Source organism: Sus scrofa, chromosome 15, assembly GCF_054392235.1.
Source record: "Sus scrofa isolate SSC_HxYL_T2T_F1_AM1 chromosome 15, Sscrofa_HxYL_maternal_Yorkshire_Landrace_v2.0, whole genome shotgun sequence".
Lineage (NCBI taxonomy): Eukaryota > Metazoa > Chordata > Mammalia > Artiodactyla > Suidae > Sus > Sus scrofa.
The window spans coordinates 18087723-18105591 of NC_139397.1; the positions used below are offsets into that span (position 1 = coordinate 18087723).

The following is a 17869-nucleotide window of genomic DNA, read 5'->3' on the forward strand; positions in this document are numbered from 1 at the left end:
TCAGCGATGTTGAGCATTTTTTCATGTGTTTGTTGGCCATCTGTATATCTTCTTTGGAGAAATGTCTATTCGGGTCTTTTGCCCATTTTTCCATTGATTGATTGGTTTTTTTGCTGTTGGGTTGTGTAAGTTGTTTATATATTCTAGAGATTAAGCCCTTGTCGGTTGCATCATTTGAAACTATTTTCTCCCATTCTGTAAATTGTCTTTTTGTTTTCTTTTGGGTTTCCTTTGCTGTGCAAAAGCTTTTCAGTTGGATGAGGTCCCATGGGTTTATTTTTGCTCTAATTTCTATTGCTTTGGGAGACTGACCTGAGAAAATATTCATGATGTTGATGTCAGAGAGTGTTTTGCCTATGTTTTCTTCTAGGAGTTTGATGGTGTCCTGTCGTATATTTAAGTCTTTCAGCCATCATAAGTATTTTCTTTGCAGTTGCTATAGGGATTGCTTTTTAAAATTCTAAAGTTATAACATGCCAGTTTGAATTTATACTTACTTATGTTATTTCAATAACATACCCAAATCTCTGCTCCTTTACTACTCCATCCCCAGCCTTTTCGGTTGTTGATGTCATAGTTATGACTTTATACATTGTGTGCCCAAAATATAAACTACGTTATGAGAAATGCTTTTAATCTTTTGAATTATGTGGAAAAACAAATTATGGAATTAAAATTTAAGTTACAATAATACTGGCTTAAGCTGTTTATATACCTTTATTGAGTTCTTTATTTCTTCATAAGACTTTGTGTTATTGTCTGGCATCCTTTTGTTATACCTTATAGGACTACCATATTCATTTCTTGCAGGGCAGGTCTAGTGGTAACCAGTTCCTTCAGCTTTTGTTTATTTGGGAATGTCTTAAGTTCTCCCTTGCTGTTAAATGAGAGTTCTACTAGGTATATGTTTCTTGAGTGACAGGTTTTTCAATTTTTTTTTTTTTAAGCACTTTGGAAATATTGGCCAATGCCCATCTTGCCTCCAAAGTTTTGATGAGGACTCTGATGATAATCTTATCAAGGACCTCATATGGGAAGTGTTCCATCTTTCCTGCATCTTTCAAGACTTTAAAGTCTTTTAAAAATTTGATGATAATGGTTTCCTGTGCAGTTCTCTTGGAGATCATGATATGTGTAGTTCATTGAGCTTCTTTCATTATACTTGGAAAATTTTAAATATTCATATATTCTCTCATCCCTGTTTTGGGGGCTGTTTTGTTGTTGTTGTTTTTTACTTTGCAGGGCCATACCTGAAGCATATGGCAATTCCCAGGTAGGGGGTCAAATTGGAGCTGCAGCTGCTGGCCTACACCATGGCAATGCAAGATCCTAGCCATGTCTGCATCCTACACCACAGCTCACAGCAGTGCCTAATCCTTAACCTACGGAGCAAGGCCAGGGATTGAATCCACAAACTCATGGAAACTGACAAGGTTCGTTACAACTGAGCCACAATGGGAACTCCTCTCATCCCTTTTTTCTTTCTCCTTCAGTGAGACTCACAGTACACTGTGGTGGTGTCCCACATCCCCTTAGGTTTTGTTCACCTTTCCTCAGTCTTTTTGTTTCTCTGAGTTGTTCATTTTCATTGTCCTATCTTTTTGTTCACTGATTCTTTCTTCTGCCTGATCAAATCTGCCTTCTAATCCCTGTTGTAAAACTTTTACCACAGGTATTTTATTTTCAACTTAAGATTTTATTGTTTCTCTTTCAGTTTTCTCTATAGTGATTTTATTTCCATTTTGGTCATATGTAATTTTCTTGACTTTTTACACATCTTAATTTAGTTCTGTGAGAATCTTTAAGACAGTTGTTTTAAAGTTTTTGTCTAGTAGATCTGCCATCAGTTCTTTTTCAAAGAACATCTCTTTCTGTTTTTCTTTGAATGGTCCATACCTTCCTGTTTCTTTGATTTTCTTGATATTTTTAATTTGAAAAGTGGACACTTAAATTTAATAATTTGGTAACTTTAGAAATTAGATTTCCCCATTCCGCAGGATTTGCTGGGGTTTTGTTATTTTTGTTTATTGCTTTCCTTTTTTAGAGAAATTTTTGTGTACTGTCTCTGTGTCAAAGATCAACCTGGGGTGTAAACCTAAGGTCTTTTCAAGTTCTTTTGACCCTAGACATTTGCCTTGGCATGCATGTGCCTATCTAATTTTCCTCACATATGCAGTTTCCTTTGAATGTTCTAGTATTTAATGTCTGGCTTCATTAAGGTAGCAGGATACAAGATTGGCATGAAGAAATTTGTTGCATTTCTTTACACTAACAATGAAATATCAGAAAGGGAAGGGTAAAAAAAAAAAAAATCCAGAGTTTCCCAATGTGGCTCAGTGTTAACAAACCCGACTAGTATCCATGAGGATGCTAGTTTGATCCCTGGCCCCACTCAGTGGGTTGAGGAGCCAGAATTGCTGTGAGCTCCAGTCTAGGTTGCAGATACAGCTCAGATCCCATGTTGTTGTGTTGCAGTGTAGGCCAGCAGCTCTATGACAACAGCTGCAGCTCCGATTTGACCCCTAGCCTGGGAACTTCCATATGCTATGGGTACAGCCCTAAAAACACAAAAAAATAAAAATAATATAAAAAAATCCCTTTTAAAATTGCATCAAAAAAGTAAAATACTTAGGACTGTACCTGACCAAAGAAGTGAAAGACTTACAGTGAGATCTATAAAACACTGATAAAGGAAACTGAAGATGATTCCAAGAAATGGAAAGATATACCACACTCTTGGATTGGAATAATTAATTGTTAAAATGGCTGTAATATCTAAAGCAATTTATAGATTTAATTCCATCCCTATCAAATTACCCACGACATCTTTTACACAACTGGTACAAAGAATCCTAAAGTATAATATGGAACCGTAAGAGACCCAGAATTGCCAAAGCAGTTCTGAGAAAAAAAGAACAAAGCTTGAGGCACTACCCTCCCAGACTTCAAACACTACTGCAAAGCTACAGTAATCCAAGTAGTGTGGTATTGGCTCAAAAACAGACATATAGATTAATGGAACAGAACAGAGAGCTCAGAAGTAAAGCAACACACCTACTGTCAAATAATCTTCAACAGAGGAGGCAAGAATATACAGTGGAAGAAAGTCTCTTCAGCAAGTGGTGTTGAGAAAGCTGGCCAGTCTACTGTAAATCAATGAAGTTAGAACACACCCCTTACACCATACACAAGAATAAGCTCAAAATGGCTTAAAGACTGAAATATTAAGACTTTAATATTTCAATATTTAATACTGACTTTACAAAACACTTAGAATATCAGAAAAATATTCTCTGACATAAATTATACCAGTGTTTCCTTCAGTCAGTCTCCCAAGGCATTAGAAATAAAAGCAAAAATAGACAAGTAGAACCTAATAGAACTTAGAAGTTTTGCACAGGAAAGGAGCCCATGAACAAAATGCAAAACAACTTACTGTCTGGGAGAATATGCTTACAAATGATGTGAGCAACAAGGGCTTTATTTTGAAAATATACATACAGCTCATACAACTCAACGACAAGAAACCAAACAACCCAATCAAAAATAGGCAGACCGCCTTAATAGACATTTCTCCAAAGAAGACATATGGATGGCTGTTGTGGCCAGAAAAGATACTTATAGTAATTTCTATATTTTTGAATTTGTTGAGGCTTATTTTGTTCCCTGCCCTTATGTTCAATTCTAGAGACTGTTCCATGTACACTTGAATGTTTATTCTGGGTTTTTTGGATTTAATGTCCTGAAAATTTCAATTAAGTCTAATTGCTCTGTTGTTTTCTTTAGGATCTCTTGTCTTATTGATTTTTCCCTCTAGAATATCTTTCCATTGATGTGAGTGGGGTGTAAAAGTCTCCTACTATTGTATTTCCATCAATTTCTGCTTTTATGTCTCTTACTATTTGTTTTATGTCTTTGAGTGCTTCTATATTAGGTGTATATATGTTGACTAGTGTAATATCCTCTTCTTGTATTGATCCTTATATCATTAAATAGTGTCTTTATTTTTCTTTAGACCTTTTGTTATAAAGCCTGTTTTGTCTTTTTCCTTTCTTCTCATTTCCATTTGTGTGAAATACCTTTTTCCATTCTCTCACTTTAACCTATGTGTATCCTTTGCCCTAAAGTAGTTCTCTTATAGTATATTGTTGGCTGTTGTTTTTGTATCCAGTCTGATTCTCTGTGTCTTTTGGTTGGGGCATTTAGTCCATTAACATTTAAGATAAGTACTGATAGATATGTACTTACTACCATTTTAAACCTTGTTTTCCATTTGATTTTGTATTTCTTATTTGTTCCTTTCCTTTTCTGTTTTTCCTATTATGGCTTAATGGTTTTCATTTGTATTGTGCCTATGTCCCCTTCTGTTTTGGTTTTTGTTGATCTATTGTTATATTTTCAATTTGGGGTTACACTCTTTCTCAAGTACATTACCCCTTCCTATATTTGCTTTTCTTACACTGGTAGTCAAATAGGTTCAAACACATTCTTAAAGAAGATCTAATATTTCTTGCTCTCCTCCACATTTTATTATTTTGTTGTCCATTTTTGCATCTTCATGTTAATCCCTTTACTGTTCATTGTGGTTATCATTGCTTTCACAATTTTTTTTAATCTGTGCATTGGCTTAATTAAGTGATTTACTTTCCAATTGTGATTTTCTCTTTCCCACAGATTTTTGCTTCTTTTCTATTTAGAGAAGGCCTTTTGCTATTTTTTTTAGGATAGGTTTAGTTTTACTGCATTCTTTTAGTGTTTGCTTGTCTGAGAAATCCTTTCTCTCTCCTTCTGTTCAAAATGATGAGCACATTTTATATTATTCCATAGGTGTCTTATACTACTTTCCTTTTTTTTCTTTTGGTTTTATGTCTACTGTTACGATTTTGTGATTTCCCTTATTCTGTCTTCTAGATCACTTATTCAGTCTTCTGCAGTATCCAGTCTGCTCTTCCATTGCCTTTAACTGAGCTTTTGTCTCAATGAATGAGTTTTCTAATTTTTCTTGGCTTTTTTTTTTTTTTTTCTTTTTAGGGCTTTACTTGCAGCATATGGACATTCCCAGGCTAGGGGTCAAATCAGAGCTACAGCTGCCAGCCTACACAACAGCCACAGCAGTTGGGATCTAAGCCATGTCTTCAGCCTACACTGCAGCTCATGTCAACACCACATCCTTAACCCACTGAGCAAGACCAGGGATTGAACCTGCATCCTCATGGTTACTCTGGCTTCTTTACTGCAGAGCCATGACAGGAACTCCTTATTACCTTTTTTTTTATATTGGGGGTCTCAGAGTGGAGAAGTCTGTGTCATTGTTCTTTCAGAGTAATCCTGTGTTTTAGTTAGGAGTGGTTTCTCTGCTTTTTCATTTTACTTATATTACTCTGATATCCTTGAATTTAGGTGAAACAGTTATATGCTGTGGTCTTGAAGGACTGCTGTGGTCTCGAAGGAACACTGCTGTATAGCCTGTGTGAGTCCAGTATTTTTGGTCTGCAGGCTTTTTTTGGTATGGATGTCTGTACTGTCTTTCCACAGGGTGTGCTGGCCATCACCCCCTTAACAGGTGGTATGACTGCTGTTATGGTGACCACAGCCTGCAGTGGCCTTCTTCATTGCTCTTTGTTATCATAGTTCTGTCGAGGGCAGGTTCTGCTCCCTAGGTCTTGGAGTAGAAACCCCCAGATCTGTTTCTGAGCTGCAGTGCAAGGTAGGCAGGATTGGAACACTCCCACTGGGAGGGAAGCCATTGATTATTCTTCCATTGGACTGCCCACTGGAGAGTGTGCTCTTTCATGTCGTCTATCACCTGTTGTGCAGGATCACAAAGTATTCTATTGTTGGTACTACCCTCGGCCCTGCCTCAACAGTTGGAATAGCGGCACTAGGCTCTAGTGTTCCTCAGGAGCTATTTTCATAAAGCCACTAGTGCAGATCCACTGAAGTCAGGTTCTAAAACCACAGTAGTCACATACTTGGTCCCACCATGGGAGCTAAGGAGGCAGCCCAAACCCTGGCCTGGCTCAGGCCTGGATCTATGCGTATATGCCCACAAAGCCCCCACTTTCTAAGGCCCAACCCATTCCAGCCCTGGGAACAACTATTGTCTACTCAGATATCCCACAGGCACAGAGTTTACAAAACTGTTGGTTGTGGTATAAATTCACAGGTCACACAGCCACATGGAGAGGGCTCAAATTTCAGCCCTGCTTAAGTCTTGCAGCCTCTGGGGCTCAGCTCTGATTTCATCTCCACCTCAGCATGTGGGCAACCTAGTAGCATTTGTTTAGTCCCAAAGCTCACAGAGGTGACGCTGTGCCCCTGAGAGAGCGTGGAGAAGGAGATTGCTGTGATAGGCTCTGTCCCTCCCTTTGCATTCTTAACAGTGGCACTTTGCTTCCATGCCCAGTCCAGGCTTCCTCTGGGTACACACCCTGGTTGCGGCTGTACCACACTCCAGCTCCTGTGGGCTTTCTCTGGAGCCAGCCCTAGTTACCTCCCCTGGACTGTCCTCTAAAGCCTGATTTTTCTGCATCCAGCCCCCACTTGCACCAGCAGACATGCATCTCAGGCTGGGGAGCATGGGGAAGTGGCACGAACTGTCTGTGTATCTCTTTCTGCTCTGCCTGCCACAAACTGGTTGCCGTGCTTTCCTTTGAGCCTTCCCTTTCTGTCCCAGCCTACCTCACCACTGGTGAGGGGGCTTCCCAGGGTTTGGGAACTTTACCTCTGAGAGCTCTCTCCCAGGGTCAGGTCCCATCCTGCTTCCTTTTTTTCCTCTTTTCTCCTACTGGATTACATGGAGATCCTACTTGTGTTTTCAGGTTCTGAGGTCTTCTTTCAGGGTGCAGTATGTATTCTGTGAGAATCACCCCACATGTAGATATATTTTTGTTGTATTTGTGGGAGGAGGTGAGCTCCTTGCCTTCTACTCTGCCATCTTGATGGGAGCCCTCAGAGTCACTTTAAAACTTGCATAAATACATATACTAAATAAAAGCATATAATTTATTTGGCTAAATATATGTTAACCAAGACCAACACTTTGGAACAAAGTAAAGGAAAGAAAATGTATGTGGTGTTTTTTGTTTATTTGTTTGTTTTCCTGCTTTTAATAGACTATCTGTGGTTATCTACCTGAATTTTGTGTGCAGTCATTTCATTATGGGCAGTATTTTAATCACCTATCCTTTGGCAAGCAAAGTATCTCTCTTATGTGTATGTTAATAAATTTCTCCATTCTTTTTTTTTGCTACATCTATGAGAGTTTCATATGTGATACTTACTGTTCAAGAGATCAATGTCCAGAGGAACTGGCAAACCAAGGCAGAATTAAGTTGCTCAGGTTTTATAAAAAAATCCCACTGACATTAACCAAAAAATCCACAGGTATGATCTATGACATGAATCCAATTTTCTTCCTACTTTGACTTTATATCAGAATAATAATAACTTACCTGCTAAGGTTGGGGGCAGTTTCTGTCCCCAAAGATCCAAGTATGTTGTCCAGGGGTTTCTTCTTTTTCTTTATTTCTTTCTTTTTATTTATTTATTTTTTAATTCACATTCATCCATTTGGCTCATGTCTTCCTGGATTTTACATACTTTGCATCATATTAACTGACATAGCCTGTCCAATAGTATTCCAGCATTAGTGCTTAACCAGTTCCTCATTCATCTTGTAATTGGAACAGTGAGACAATAGTGTTCAGTTAGTTCCATTATTTAGCTGGCTTTATCAGAGCAAATATCTGTCCCCATCTCCTGAATCAACCATATCATTTTTGGCCTTTTTATATTAGGAGCCTTTCATGTTGTTTGATACTAGTCTTAGAGTGCAACTTTGTTGGTAACTTTCTTGTAAAAGTATTTTATTTTTTAGGTTCGAATTTTTCCTTTTTTAAAATTTTTTTTAGCCTAAGCATTTTAATTTGTCCTAAGAAATATTGATGAATCAAAACCTTATAAAAAAACATTGTCTTCTATGCTATTAAAATATACGTATCAAAAAACAATTTAAAAATTCTTTGCAGAAAAGAAGTTTTGTTTGTTTTTTTAAGTCAGAGGATGACATACAGACATAAAACATCCTAGCAAATGTTTTTTTTCTGTCTTTTCACTATTGTTTAAAAAGTCCATATGAATATCTAGGTAACCAATAGAATCTCCCAGGTAGATCATAGTGTGCTTTTTTATGTACTTTTGTGAAATACCCTTCAAAAGGTTCTATAAATTATCAGATGGCAGGACAAAAACTTTTTGTTATTATTTAGTAACAGGAGGAAAGAAACTCTTTTTGTTTCCCCTTGTAGTTTCTTTTTCTATCTAATAAGAAGCCTTCCAGGGCTTCGAAGCTTATTTGTTTATTTACATATGTGTTTATTTATCATGATGAAAGTCCCTAGGCCTCCTGACGCCTGTTTTATACCAGATTTTCCTATTTTCCCCTCATGATCCTCAAACAGTTTTTACCTTAGACTTAGCATTTTTAGAAGAAATTCTGTCTATACCCACGGACTTCATCTTCTCTATCTAGCCTCATATCAATTTATCAGCTTTGGTGTGTAATGAGCAATAATTAAGTTAATTTTCTTAGTTGCTCACAAAGTGTGATTCCAGGACTGGTGACAGGAACATTATCTGGCAATTTATCAGAAAAAAAATATTCAAGCTCTGCCCCAGATATATTATTAAATCAGAAATTCTGGCAATAAGAACTAGAAATCTTAATCACTTCCACGCATTGACTAGCTTTGGGCACTAGTGATTTGGAGTCTTTAGAGTCCATGTAATTCTAATTCTATATAGATTGGACTACCAATCATTTTTTATTACTAATATCTTAAAATACATTATTTTTATATTGAGGAATACTCAGTGAATCTATACTCTTGAAGTTGCCATCATAGTTCTTGAGTACCTTAGTTTAAGTTGTACTTGATGTTTTATTGCACTGTCAAAGTACCCTCAAAGAAATTGTTTAGAATAAGAGTCTGATGCTGTGTTTCAGTTTTTTTTTTCTCCCCAACTCCAATTGTTTCTTGTCTTGGTTCTCTTCTACTCTGTATCACCATGCTTGGCATTTGACAACATGGCATATCAAGTAAAACATTTCATTTAATCACCACAATACTATGAATTAAATAATACCTTTTTTAATTGGCCGCAGAAATGTATTTAATTTGCAGCTGTAGTATGTGAGATGCTAAACAAAGCACTTTCATTCTCTCTTTTATTTGCTTTTTTAAATTTTTTTTAATTGTTTAGTTTTATTGAAATATAGTTTATTTGCAGTGTTGTGATAAATTCTGTTGTACAACAAAGTAGTTCAGTATACGTATGCACATATTGATGCTTTTTCAGATTTTTTTCCATATAGGTTATTACAGAATATTGCATAGAGTTCCCTGTGCTATGCATGAGGCTCCCATTGACTATCCATTCCATGTACAGTAGTGTGCATATGCAAATCCTAAACCCCCTACCATCCCTCCCCACTACCTATCCCCTTTGGTAACCATAGTTTGTTTTCAAAGTCTGTGAATCTGCTTTTGTTCAAGTTCATTTGTATTATTTTTTGTTAGATTCCACATATAAGAGATATTTAATTGTGTGTCTTTCTCTGACTTACTTCACTTAGTATGATAATCTCTAGGTCCATCCATGTTGCTGCATATGGTATTACTTCATTCTTATGGTTAATACTCCATTATATGTATGTACAACATATGATTTATCCGTTCCTGTTATTGGACAGTTAGTTTGCACCTTGTCTTGGGTATATTAAATAGTGCTGCAGTGAACATTGGAGTACATGTATCTTTTCTAATTATGACTTTCTCTGGGCTTCCAGGATCATATGGTAGTTCTATTTTTAGTTTTTTGAGGAACCTACGTACTGCTTTCCACAGTGATTATGCTAGTGTACGATCCCACTAACAGTATAGGAATGTTCCCTTTTCTCCCCACTCTCCAGCATTTATTGTTTGTAGACTTTTTTCTTTTTCTTTTTTAGAGTATGTGTGGCACATGGAAGTTCCCAGGCTAGGGGCTGAATCAGAGCTGCAGCCGCTGGCCTTCGCCACAGCCACAGCAATGCAGGATCCAAGCCAGGTCTGGGACCTACACCACAGCTCACGGCAACACCAGATCCTTCACCCACTGAGTGAGGCCAGGGATTGAAACCACATCCTCATGGTTACTACTTGGGTTCTTTACCACTGAGCCACAACAGGAACTCCTATTTGTAGAGTTTTTGATGATGGCCAGCTGAGTAGTTCTGAAGTGGTACCTCACTGTTTATTTGGATTTTTTTAAATAATTAGAGAAGTTGGGCATCTTTTCATGTGCTTTTTGGTCATCTGCATGTCTTCTTTGGGAAATGTCTATTTAGATCTGCTGCCCTTTTTTTTTTTTTTTTTTTTTTTTTTTAGGGCCGCACCCAAGGCATATGGAGGTTCCCAGGATAGGGATCTAATTGGAGCTACAGCTTCCAGCCTACACCACAGCCACAGCAACACCAGATCCAAGCCACATCCTCAACCTCCACCAGAGCTCACAGCAATGCCCGATCCTTAACCTACTGAGTAAGGCCAGGGATCGAGCCTGCAACCTCATGGTTCCTAGTCAGATTCATTTCCGCTGCACCATGATAGGAACTCCAAGATCTGCTGCCCATTTTTTGATGTTTGCTTTTACGAGATTGAGCTCTATGAGTTGATTGTATATTTTGGAGATTCATCCTTTGTCAGTTGCTTCATTTGCAAAGATTTTCTCCCATCCTGTGGGGATTTTTTTTCATTTTGTTTATGGTTTCCTTTGCTGTGCAAAAGCTTGTAAATTTAATTAGATCCCATTTATTTTTGTTTTTATGTTCGTTATTCTAGGAGGTGAATCTGAAAAGATATTGCTATGATTTATGTCAGATAGTGTTCTGCCTAGTTTTCGTCTAAGAGTTTAAAGTATTCAGTCATAAGTCTTTAAACTATTTTGAGTTTGTTTTTGTATATACTGTTAGAGAATATTCTAACATCATTCTTCATGTTGCTGTCTAGGTTACCCAACACCACTTATTAAACAGACTGTCTTTTTTCCATTGTATATTCTTGGCTCCTTTGTTGTAAGTTGGTTGAACGTAGGTGCATGGGTTTATATCTGGGCTTTCTATCTTGTTCCATTGATCTGTATTTCTGTTTTTGTGTCAGTGCCATACTGTTTTAATAGTTATACTGGTTTAGTATAGTCTAAAGTCAGGGAGCATGATTCGTTCAGCTCCCTTTTTTTTTTGTTTGTTTGTTTTTGTCTTTTTGCCATTTCTAGAGCTGTTTCTGCGGCATATGGAGGTTCCCAGGCTAGGGGTCTAATCACAGCTGTAGCCACCAGCCTATGCCTAAGCCACATCAATGTAGGATCTGAGCCATGTCTGCAACCTATACCACAGCTCATGGCAACACCGGATCCTTAACCCACTGAGCAAGGCCAGGGATTGAATCTGCAACCCCATGGTTCCTAGTCAGATTCGTTAACCACTGAGCCACGATGGGAACTCCCAGCTCCGTTTTTCTTTCTCAAGATCTCTTTGGTTATTCAAGGTCTTTTGTGTTTCCACACAAATTTAAACATTTCTTGTTCTAGTTCTGTGAAAAATGCCATTGGTTATTTCTAGGGCTTGCATCGAATTTCTAGATTGCTTTGGATAGTACAGTCATTTTAACAATATTGATTCTTCCCGTCGAAGAACATGGTATCTCTTTTCATCTGTTTTTGTTATCTTTGATTTCTTTTATTAGCATCTTATAGTTTTCAGAGTGCAGGTTTTCTGCCTCCTTAGATAGGTTTATTATTATTATTATTATTATTATTGTTATCATTATTATTACTTTATTCTTTCTGATGTGATAGTGAATGGGATTATTTTCTTAATTTCTCTTTCTGATCATTCATTGTTGTATAGAAATGTGAGAGATTTATGTGTATTAATTTTGTGTCTTGTAACTTTACTGAATTCATTGTTGAGCTCTACTAGTTTTCTGATAACTTCTTCAGGATTTTCTGTGAATCATGTCATCTGCAGACAACAACTATTTTACTTCTTAAATAATACTTTTAATCTCAAATTTTAGAGAGGAGAAAACTAGGTCTTAGGAATGTTAATTTGCAAAGGCCACAACCTAGAACCAAGAATTCAAATCTAGGCCCAGGTGATGACACAGCTCTTAAGAACAGTTTATATTACCATCAATTTCAGTTTTTAAATTCTGCTTCTCCTTGACTTTGTCTGAATCTGCATTTTTCTTAAATTTGGAATACATACAAGTAGCCTTTTATTGGATGTCTTACTTACAGTTCTGATTTCAACAGTGTCCTCAAGTATTTCTTTTTCTTTCATCACATGTGCCTAACTTTCCAAGAAAAACGTAAAATTTCCAGAAAAATTCTAGTGTCTTCATCTTTACTTCTTTTCCCTTTGCTTTTTTGGTTTAACTTCAGAAATGAAAACCTTTTAACTCTACTTTTTCATATATTCAGTAATAGATTTAAAATCTGTGTTGACTAATTTTTTAGACATGCTAAAACTGCCATTCAATAACTGCATGTTTGAAATGAGTAGGGATAGTATTCCAAATCACAGCAAAATTAAAAGATGAAGTAGAAGATGACTGAAATACTTGTAAATATTAATAAAATAAGTAAAAATGTAGATTTTAACTAGTAAATTTAATCTTGATTTCAAATATTTTTTAATCCTCCAAGTCTTAATTTCAGGCCATATAAATAATATGAAATATGCTAGCCCAATCCCAGAAAGGAGAATATATATTACTCATCTTTTTAAAAACTATTTTACCATCAAGCTGTCAATCTAAGATTATAAAAAGATAAAAACAATTGATAGTCTTTTTCTAAAGATAAGTGACTTTGCCTTCTCTTGCTCATTAGATTTGCAGGTTTATAAGATATGCCACTTGATTTTAAAATTACTTGAAAAACGAAAAAATTCCAAACTGTACACTATTATCTTTTGTTAATCTTGGGACCTCTTTGTTAAAAGAAATGTATTTCTTAGCCACATTAACTATATTTTAACCAATATGAGTTTCCATTGCTGTGATATTACCATAATAATATTATACTGTGTGTAATTTGCTTGAAGTATGAATTACTTTTATTTGCTGTACATAATATTTATATGAATATACCTATAAGTATACATGTATTATTTATATAACTTATTATTTTTCAGACCTGGCAGGGTTTTTTTTGAGGTCATGGGATGTAATTATTCAAAATTTTAAAATTTAGCTAAACAGTTGGCTTAACTAACCTGGCTCCTTTATGGCAACTAGTTTACCTGTGGACATTCTCCACTGCCTAATATTCATTCCTTTATCAAATATTTTCTTGAAAACCAATTGTATGCCAGTATTGCACTGCTTGATTTGGATACAATGGTAGGTAATACAATATCCGAGCCTATCCTTCAAGGAGCCAGTGGCTCAGTGAAGCAAACAGGTAAGTAAGCACACTTGTATCACTGTTTGCTAATTAAGTTCTATGAAAGGGGAAAATAACATGTAGCCTGAAAACACTTGAGGAACAAATAACCCTCAGATTTTGTCCAGACTAGCAATATATCTGAGTGTCACAGAAAGTGGACTAGAAGAAATAATGTCTCAACTAAGACCTGAATTTGAAGTGAGTCAGAGTACAGAGAATTGGTGATTTTTTCCAGGGAGAAGATGCTAGTAAGCTAAACTGGGATACTAGTCATTCAGAACCTTCCTTTTAAATGCTGTTAGGAAATTAGGAATTTAGAATTTGGCGGTTGGGTGTGGAATTGACAGTTTTTAACATGAAAATAAGGGTAAAAATAGACAGTAAAGAAACTGTCATAGATTACCTGTCAAGAAATAAAGGTGGGATAAAGTGGGATAGAGGTAGCTAGTGACAGAAGTGGATTGGGTTCAGTTGTTTTAGGCAATAAAATAGACAAGTTGTTTCTTGAAACTCTGAAATTGAAAATTAGATTTATTCACTTTAGCAAAACATAGGTTGAGAAGAGGACCTACGGAAAAACCCAATAATATAAAAATTGTAGATGCTAAAGAAATAATATGAAGGTTAGCCATTCTTTGGGATTTTCTATTTCACTGCTTCTCTTAATAGTATAAATAAAATAGTAACCTCTACCAAAAATTTCTACAACTAAATAATTGTAGTCACCTATTTTCTCATTTGGTAACAATATGAGTAATAACTTAGTCATGCGTAGACATTCAGCTTCTTTTGCTTTTTATGCCCAGTCCTGCTATTTAGAATTTTAAGTAAAATCATAGTATCAAAAGTACAGGAGGAAGTGGAATGAGAAGTCCCATGATCCATTGTCAAAATTTAAGGAGAAATTCAATGAAACTTACCTTAATAAATGATTTGCAGATAATAACGATTTAGTTATACTGCTAATATTCACATTTTTTGTCATTATGTCATTGAAAAGACTATAAAATTGGTTTTATTTTTCTTAAATTTTTTATTTTGAAATTGATTTGATTTCAGATGTTGGCTTATAGACCTTTTTCACATTCAAGGGTATATCAAAACAGAATGAGAGTATCATTTCATGTTGTTAAAACAGTTTTTTCCCACACACGACTCAGATTTAAGGAATAAAATTAAGTGGAATAAAATTAAGTAGAATAAACCTGTAATAATTAATGTAAAGATTCTCAAGCAAGGTGACTTATGTAGGGAAAAGGCTGCTAGAAGGTGCCTTAGGGCAGCAGAGAAAACCACTTTTCTCCTAAGAAAGAAGCTGCTATAGGGATATCAGTAGGGTACTCTGTTCTTCAGTTTCCAGTATGGGTGCCTGGAGCCCAAAGCCCTTTGGGGTTTAGGCCTTGGTTATGTAGAAAAGGGGAGACAGACTTACTTGCTGTCTGTCAAAGCCACTCAGCTGCTGTCCTGTTAGAATTTCCAGAGAAGGAAACAGCATTCCAAGGGTTGACATCTAATTGTCATTATATGAAATTAATAAATATGAATATAAAGTATGCCACAGTGGCTGCTCTTCCTTCAAGTTATTGAAATTTGTACTTTTTTTTTTTTTTTTTTTTTTGGCTTTTTTTAAGGGCTGCATCTGCAGCATATGAACCCAGGCCAGGGGTTGAATCAGAGCTGCAGCTGTTGGCCTACACTGCAGCTCTCAGCAACGTGGGGTCCAAGCCACATCTGCGAGACCCACACCATGGCACCACAGCTCATGGCAACACCAGATCCTTAACTCACTGAGTGAGACCAAGGTTCGATCCCACATCCTCATGGATACTAGTCAGGTTCTTAACCCACTGAGCCACAACAGGAGCTCAGATTGAAATTTGCACTTTTAAAAAACAGTTAGTGAAGGAGCAATTAGTTATATATAACCAAATATATATACTTATAACCAAATACATATACATTATGCGTATGTATAATAGTTATATATAATTAAGTATAACTTGGCTAGGTTTAAATTCTGGTTCTGTGACTTATATCCTTTTTGATTTTGCTAAGGTTACCTAACCTTTCTGTGTCTTCTAATCTGAAAGTGATATTAATGATTATATTTATTCCATAGGGTTATTCTGAGGATTAAATGATTTAATAAATGCAAACCACTGGCTAAGCCATTATTACCTGATTAGGAAAGTACTGCTAAGGAAATTGCTGATGAGAAAATTAGATCTTTTAGCCAAAGATGTTTATCTATGAGTATATTGCCCTCTGGGACAATTTTACAAAACTTTTTTTTTTCATTAGTACATATATTTTTCATTATGCTTATTGCCAAATTTATCTTGGATATCATGCTAAAATGCTTGGAATTTTTAAATATCCTCAATTTTGGGACACTGGCAGTTAACCAAATTTTGTTTAATATGATTTGATTATAGATAAAGAAAAGTATAGGCAGTTTTGTATGTTTACAAAAGAGACATTTTACCTAGTCTGCAATGACTGTTATGATTAATGACTGGAGCAAGCAAGTGAAGTCCTTCTGGAATGGATGATCCTGTGGAATGGTTGTAGGAAGAAGCATTCTGTATAAAGGAAGCACATAGTTTTTTGGGGTTTTTTGGGGGGGGTTTTTTAAAGGCAAGAAAGGGAAAGTGAATAGTAGATTTAAATGAAATGTGGGAGTAATTGTCTGTAAAAGCCATCTAAAATGTGGAATGGGAGTGTCAAACAAGCCTGTATTTTGAAAAAGAGGTGCCATTGAGATGGGCTTTTTTTCTGGTTTTATTGAGAACTAATGTACACACAGCACTGTTTAAGTTTTAGAGGTACAGCATGATGGCTTGATTTACACATAACTGATATGATTGCTACAGTTAGATTCAGTGGAGAATTTTTAAAGTTTGAGAAATTTGAACATTTTTTGTTTTAGAACTTGTTGATTTTCATTCTCTAATAGTAAATTCCTTTTTTTTTTCTTCTTTTTAGGGCTGCACATGCAGCATATAGAAGTTCCCAGGCTAGGGGTTGAATCAGAGCTGCAGTTTCTAGCCTGCACCACAGCCCACAACAACACCTCACCCTTAACCCACAGAGGGAGGACAGGGATCGAACACACATCCTCATGGGTACTAGTTGGATTGGTTATTACCGAGCCACAATGGGAACTTCCTAATAGTAAATGCTAAATCTCTATAAGTCAATGGTCTTTATTATATTCATGATAAAATTTTTAACTTTTCTTTTAAGGATTTCACTTTATTGAAATGAGTGGTCGTAAATCAAAGAGTAGCAACTTAATACAAGCAGAATACCTTTCACAGGTTAGTATATATTTTCATTAATCTGAAGGTCTGTTACAAAGAGGATAAGAGAAATAGTCATGTTAACTTGAATTCTTTCCACAGCATGTATGAAGACCCACTCTTGAAGAACCATTCTCAAAGAGAGAGTTTCTTTGCTACTTCCTATTTCAACCGCTGTTTCTTTGAATACATGGAATCCCAGCCTTATTCATATCTTCCTAAATGTGCTCTAATTTCAGTTTAGTTTAGTATTATCTTCAGAGTTTTGTACCTCTTTTGGTAAATTTATTCCTGTGTATTTTATTCCTTTTGGTGTTGTTGCAAATGGAATTTTATATTTTATTTGTTCATTGCTAGTGCATCTTAATTTTATGTTTTGTTCATTGCTAATGTATCTAAGTAAAATTGATTTTTCTATATTAATCTTATATTTTTCAACTTTGCTGAAACCATTTATTATAATAGCTTTTTAGTTTATTTCTTAGGATTTTCTATATATAAGGTCATGTCATCTGCAAATAGAGATAGTTTAGACTTCTTTCTTTCTAATCCAGATACCTTTTATTTCTTTTTCTTGTTTAATTATCCTAGCTAAAATCTTAAATATAATATTGAATAAACTAGTAAGAGCAACTTTATTTTGTATTTGATAGTGAGGAACTGCATTCAGTCTTTCACCAATGAGTATGATTTAGCTGTAGGTTTTCATAAATGCTCTTTATCATGTTGAGGAAGTCCCCTTCCTAGTATGTTGAATGTTTTTATCATGAACATTTAATACTTTCTTAAGTGTATATATATCTTTCTTCAGGAGTCTAAGAGGGAATGAGCATGATATATCTACCCTGGCATTTCTATTTATCAGGCTTAACCAGAGTTATATTTTTAAGAAATAAAAACTAAATGTTATTAGCATCCCTTTATAAGACTTTACTTTCCTTCTTTTGGAAGGAAAATGTTTAATTCTGTTTTTTAAAAAGATTATACTGGAGTATAATTTACGTATCTTTTTAAAGTGCACAAATCTTCCATGTGCAACTTAATTTCTATACATGTATATACCTGTTTAACTT

At 35.6% G+C, this 17869-nt stretch overlaps 1 protein-coding gene across 22 annotated transcripts in view; it reads left to right on the plus strand.

Annotated features, from left to right (window-relative positions):
• Positions 1-17869, plus strand: part of ORC4 (origin recognition complex subunit 4) — a 78027-nt gene that overhangs the window by 24437 nt on the left and 35721 nt on the right. For 20 of the 22 annotated variants that reach the window (XR_014829087.1, XR_014829086.1, XR_014829084.1 and 17 more), the window contains one exon: positions 16741-16814. The exons of the other annotated variants lie outside the window; for them this stretch is intronic. Coding sequence is in view for 8 of the 20 variants with exons in the window: in XM_084998714.1 (XP_084854840.1) it covers positions 16758-16814 (57 nt within the window). In the remaining 12 variants the exon portion in view is untranslated. Of the gene's footprint in view, positions 1-16740; positions 16815-17869 lie in introns of those variants that run through there. 22 annotated transcript variants of the gene reach the window in all.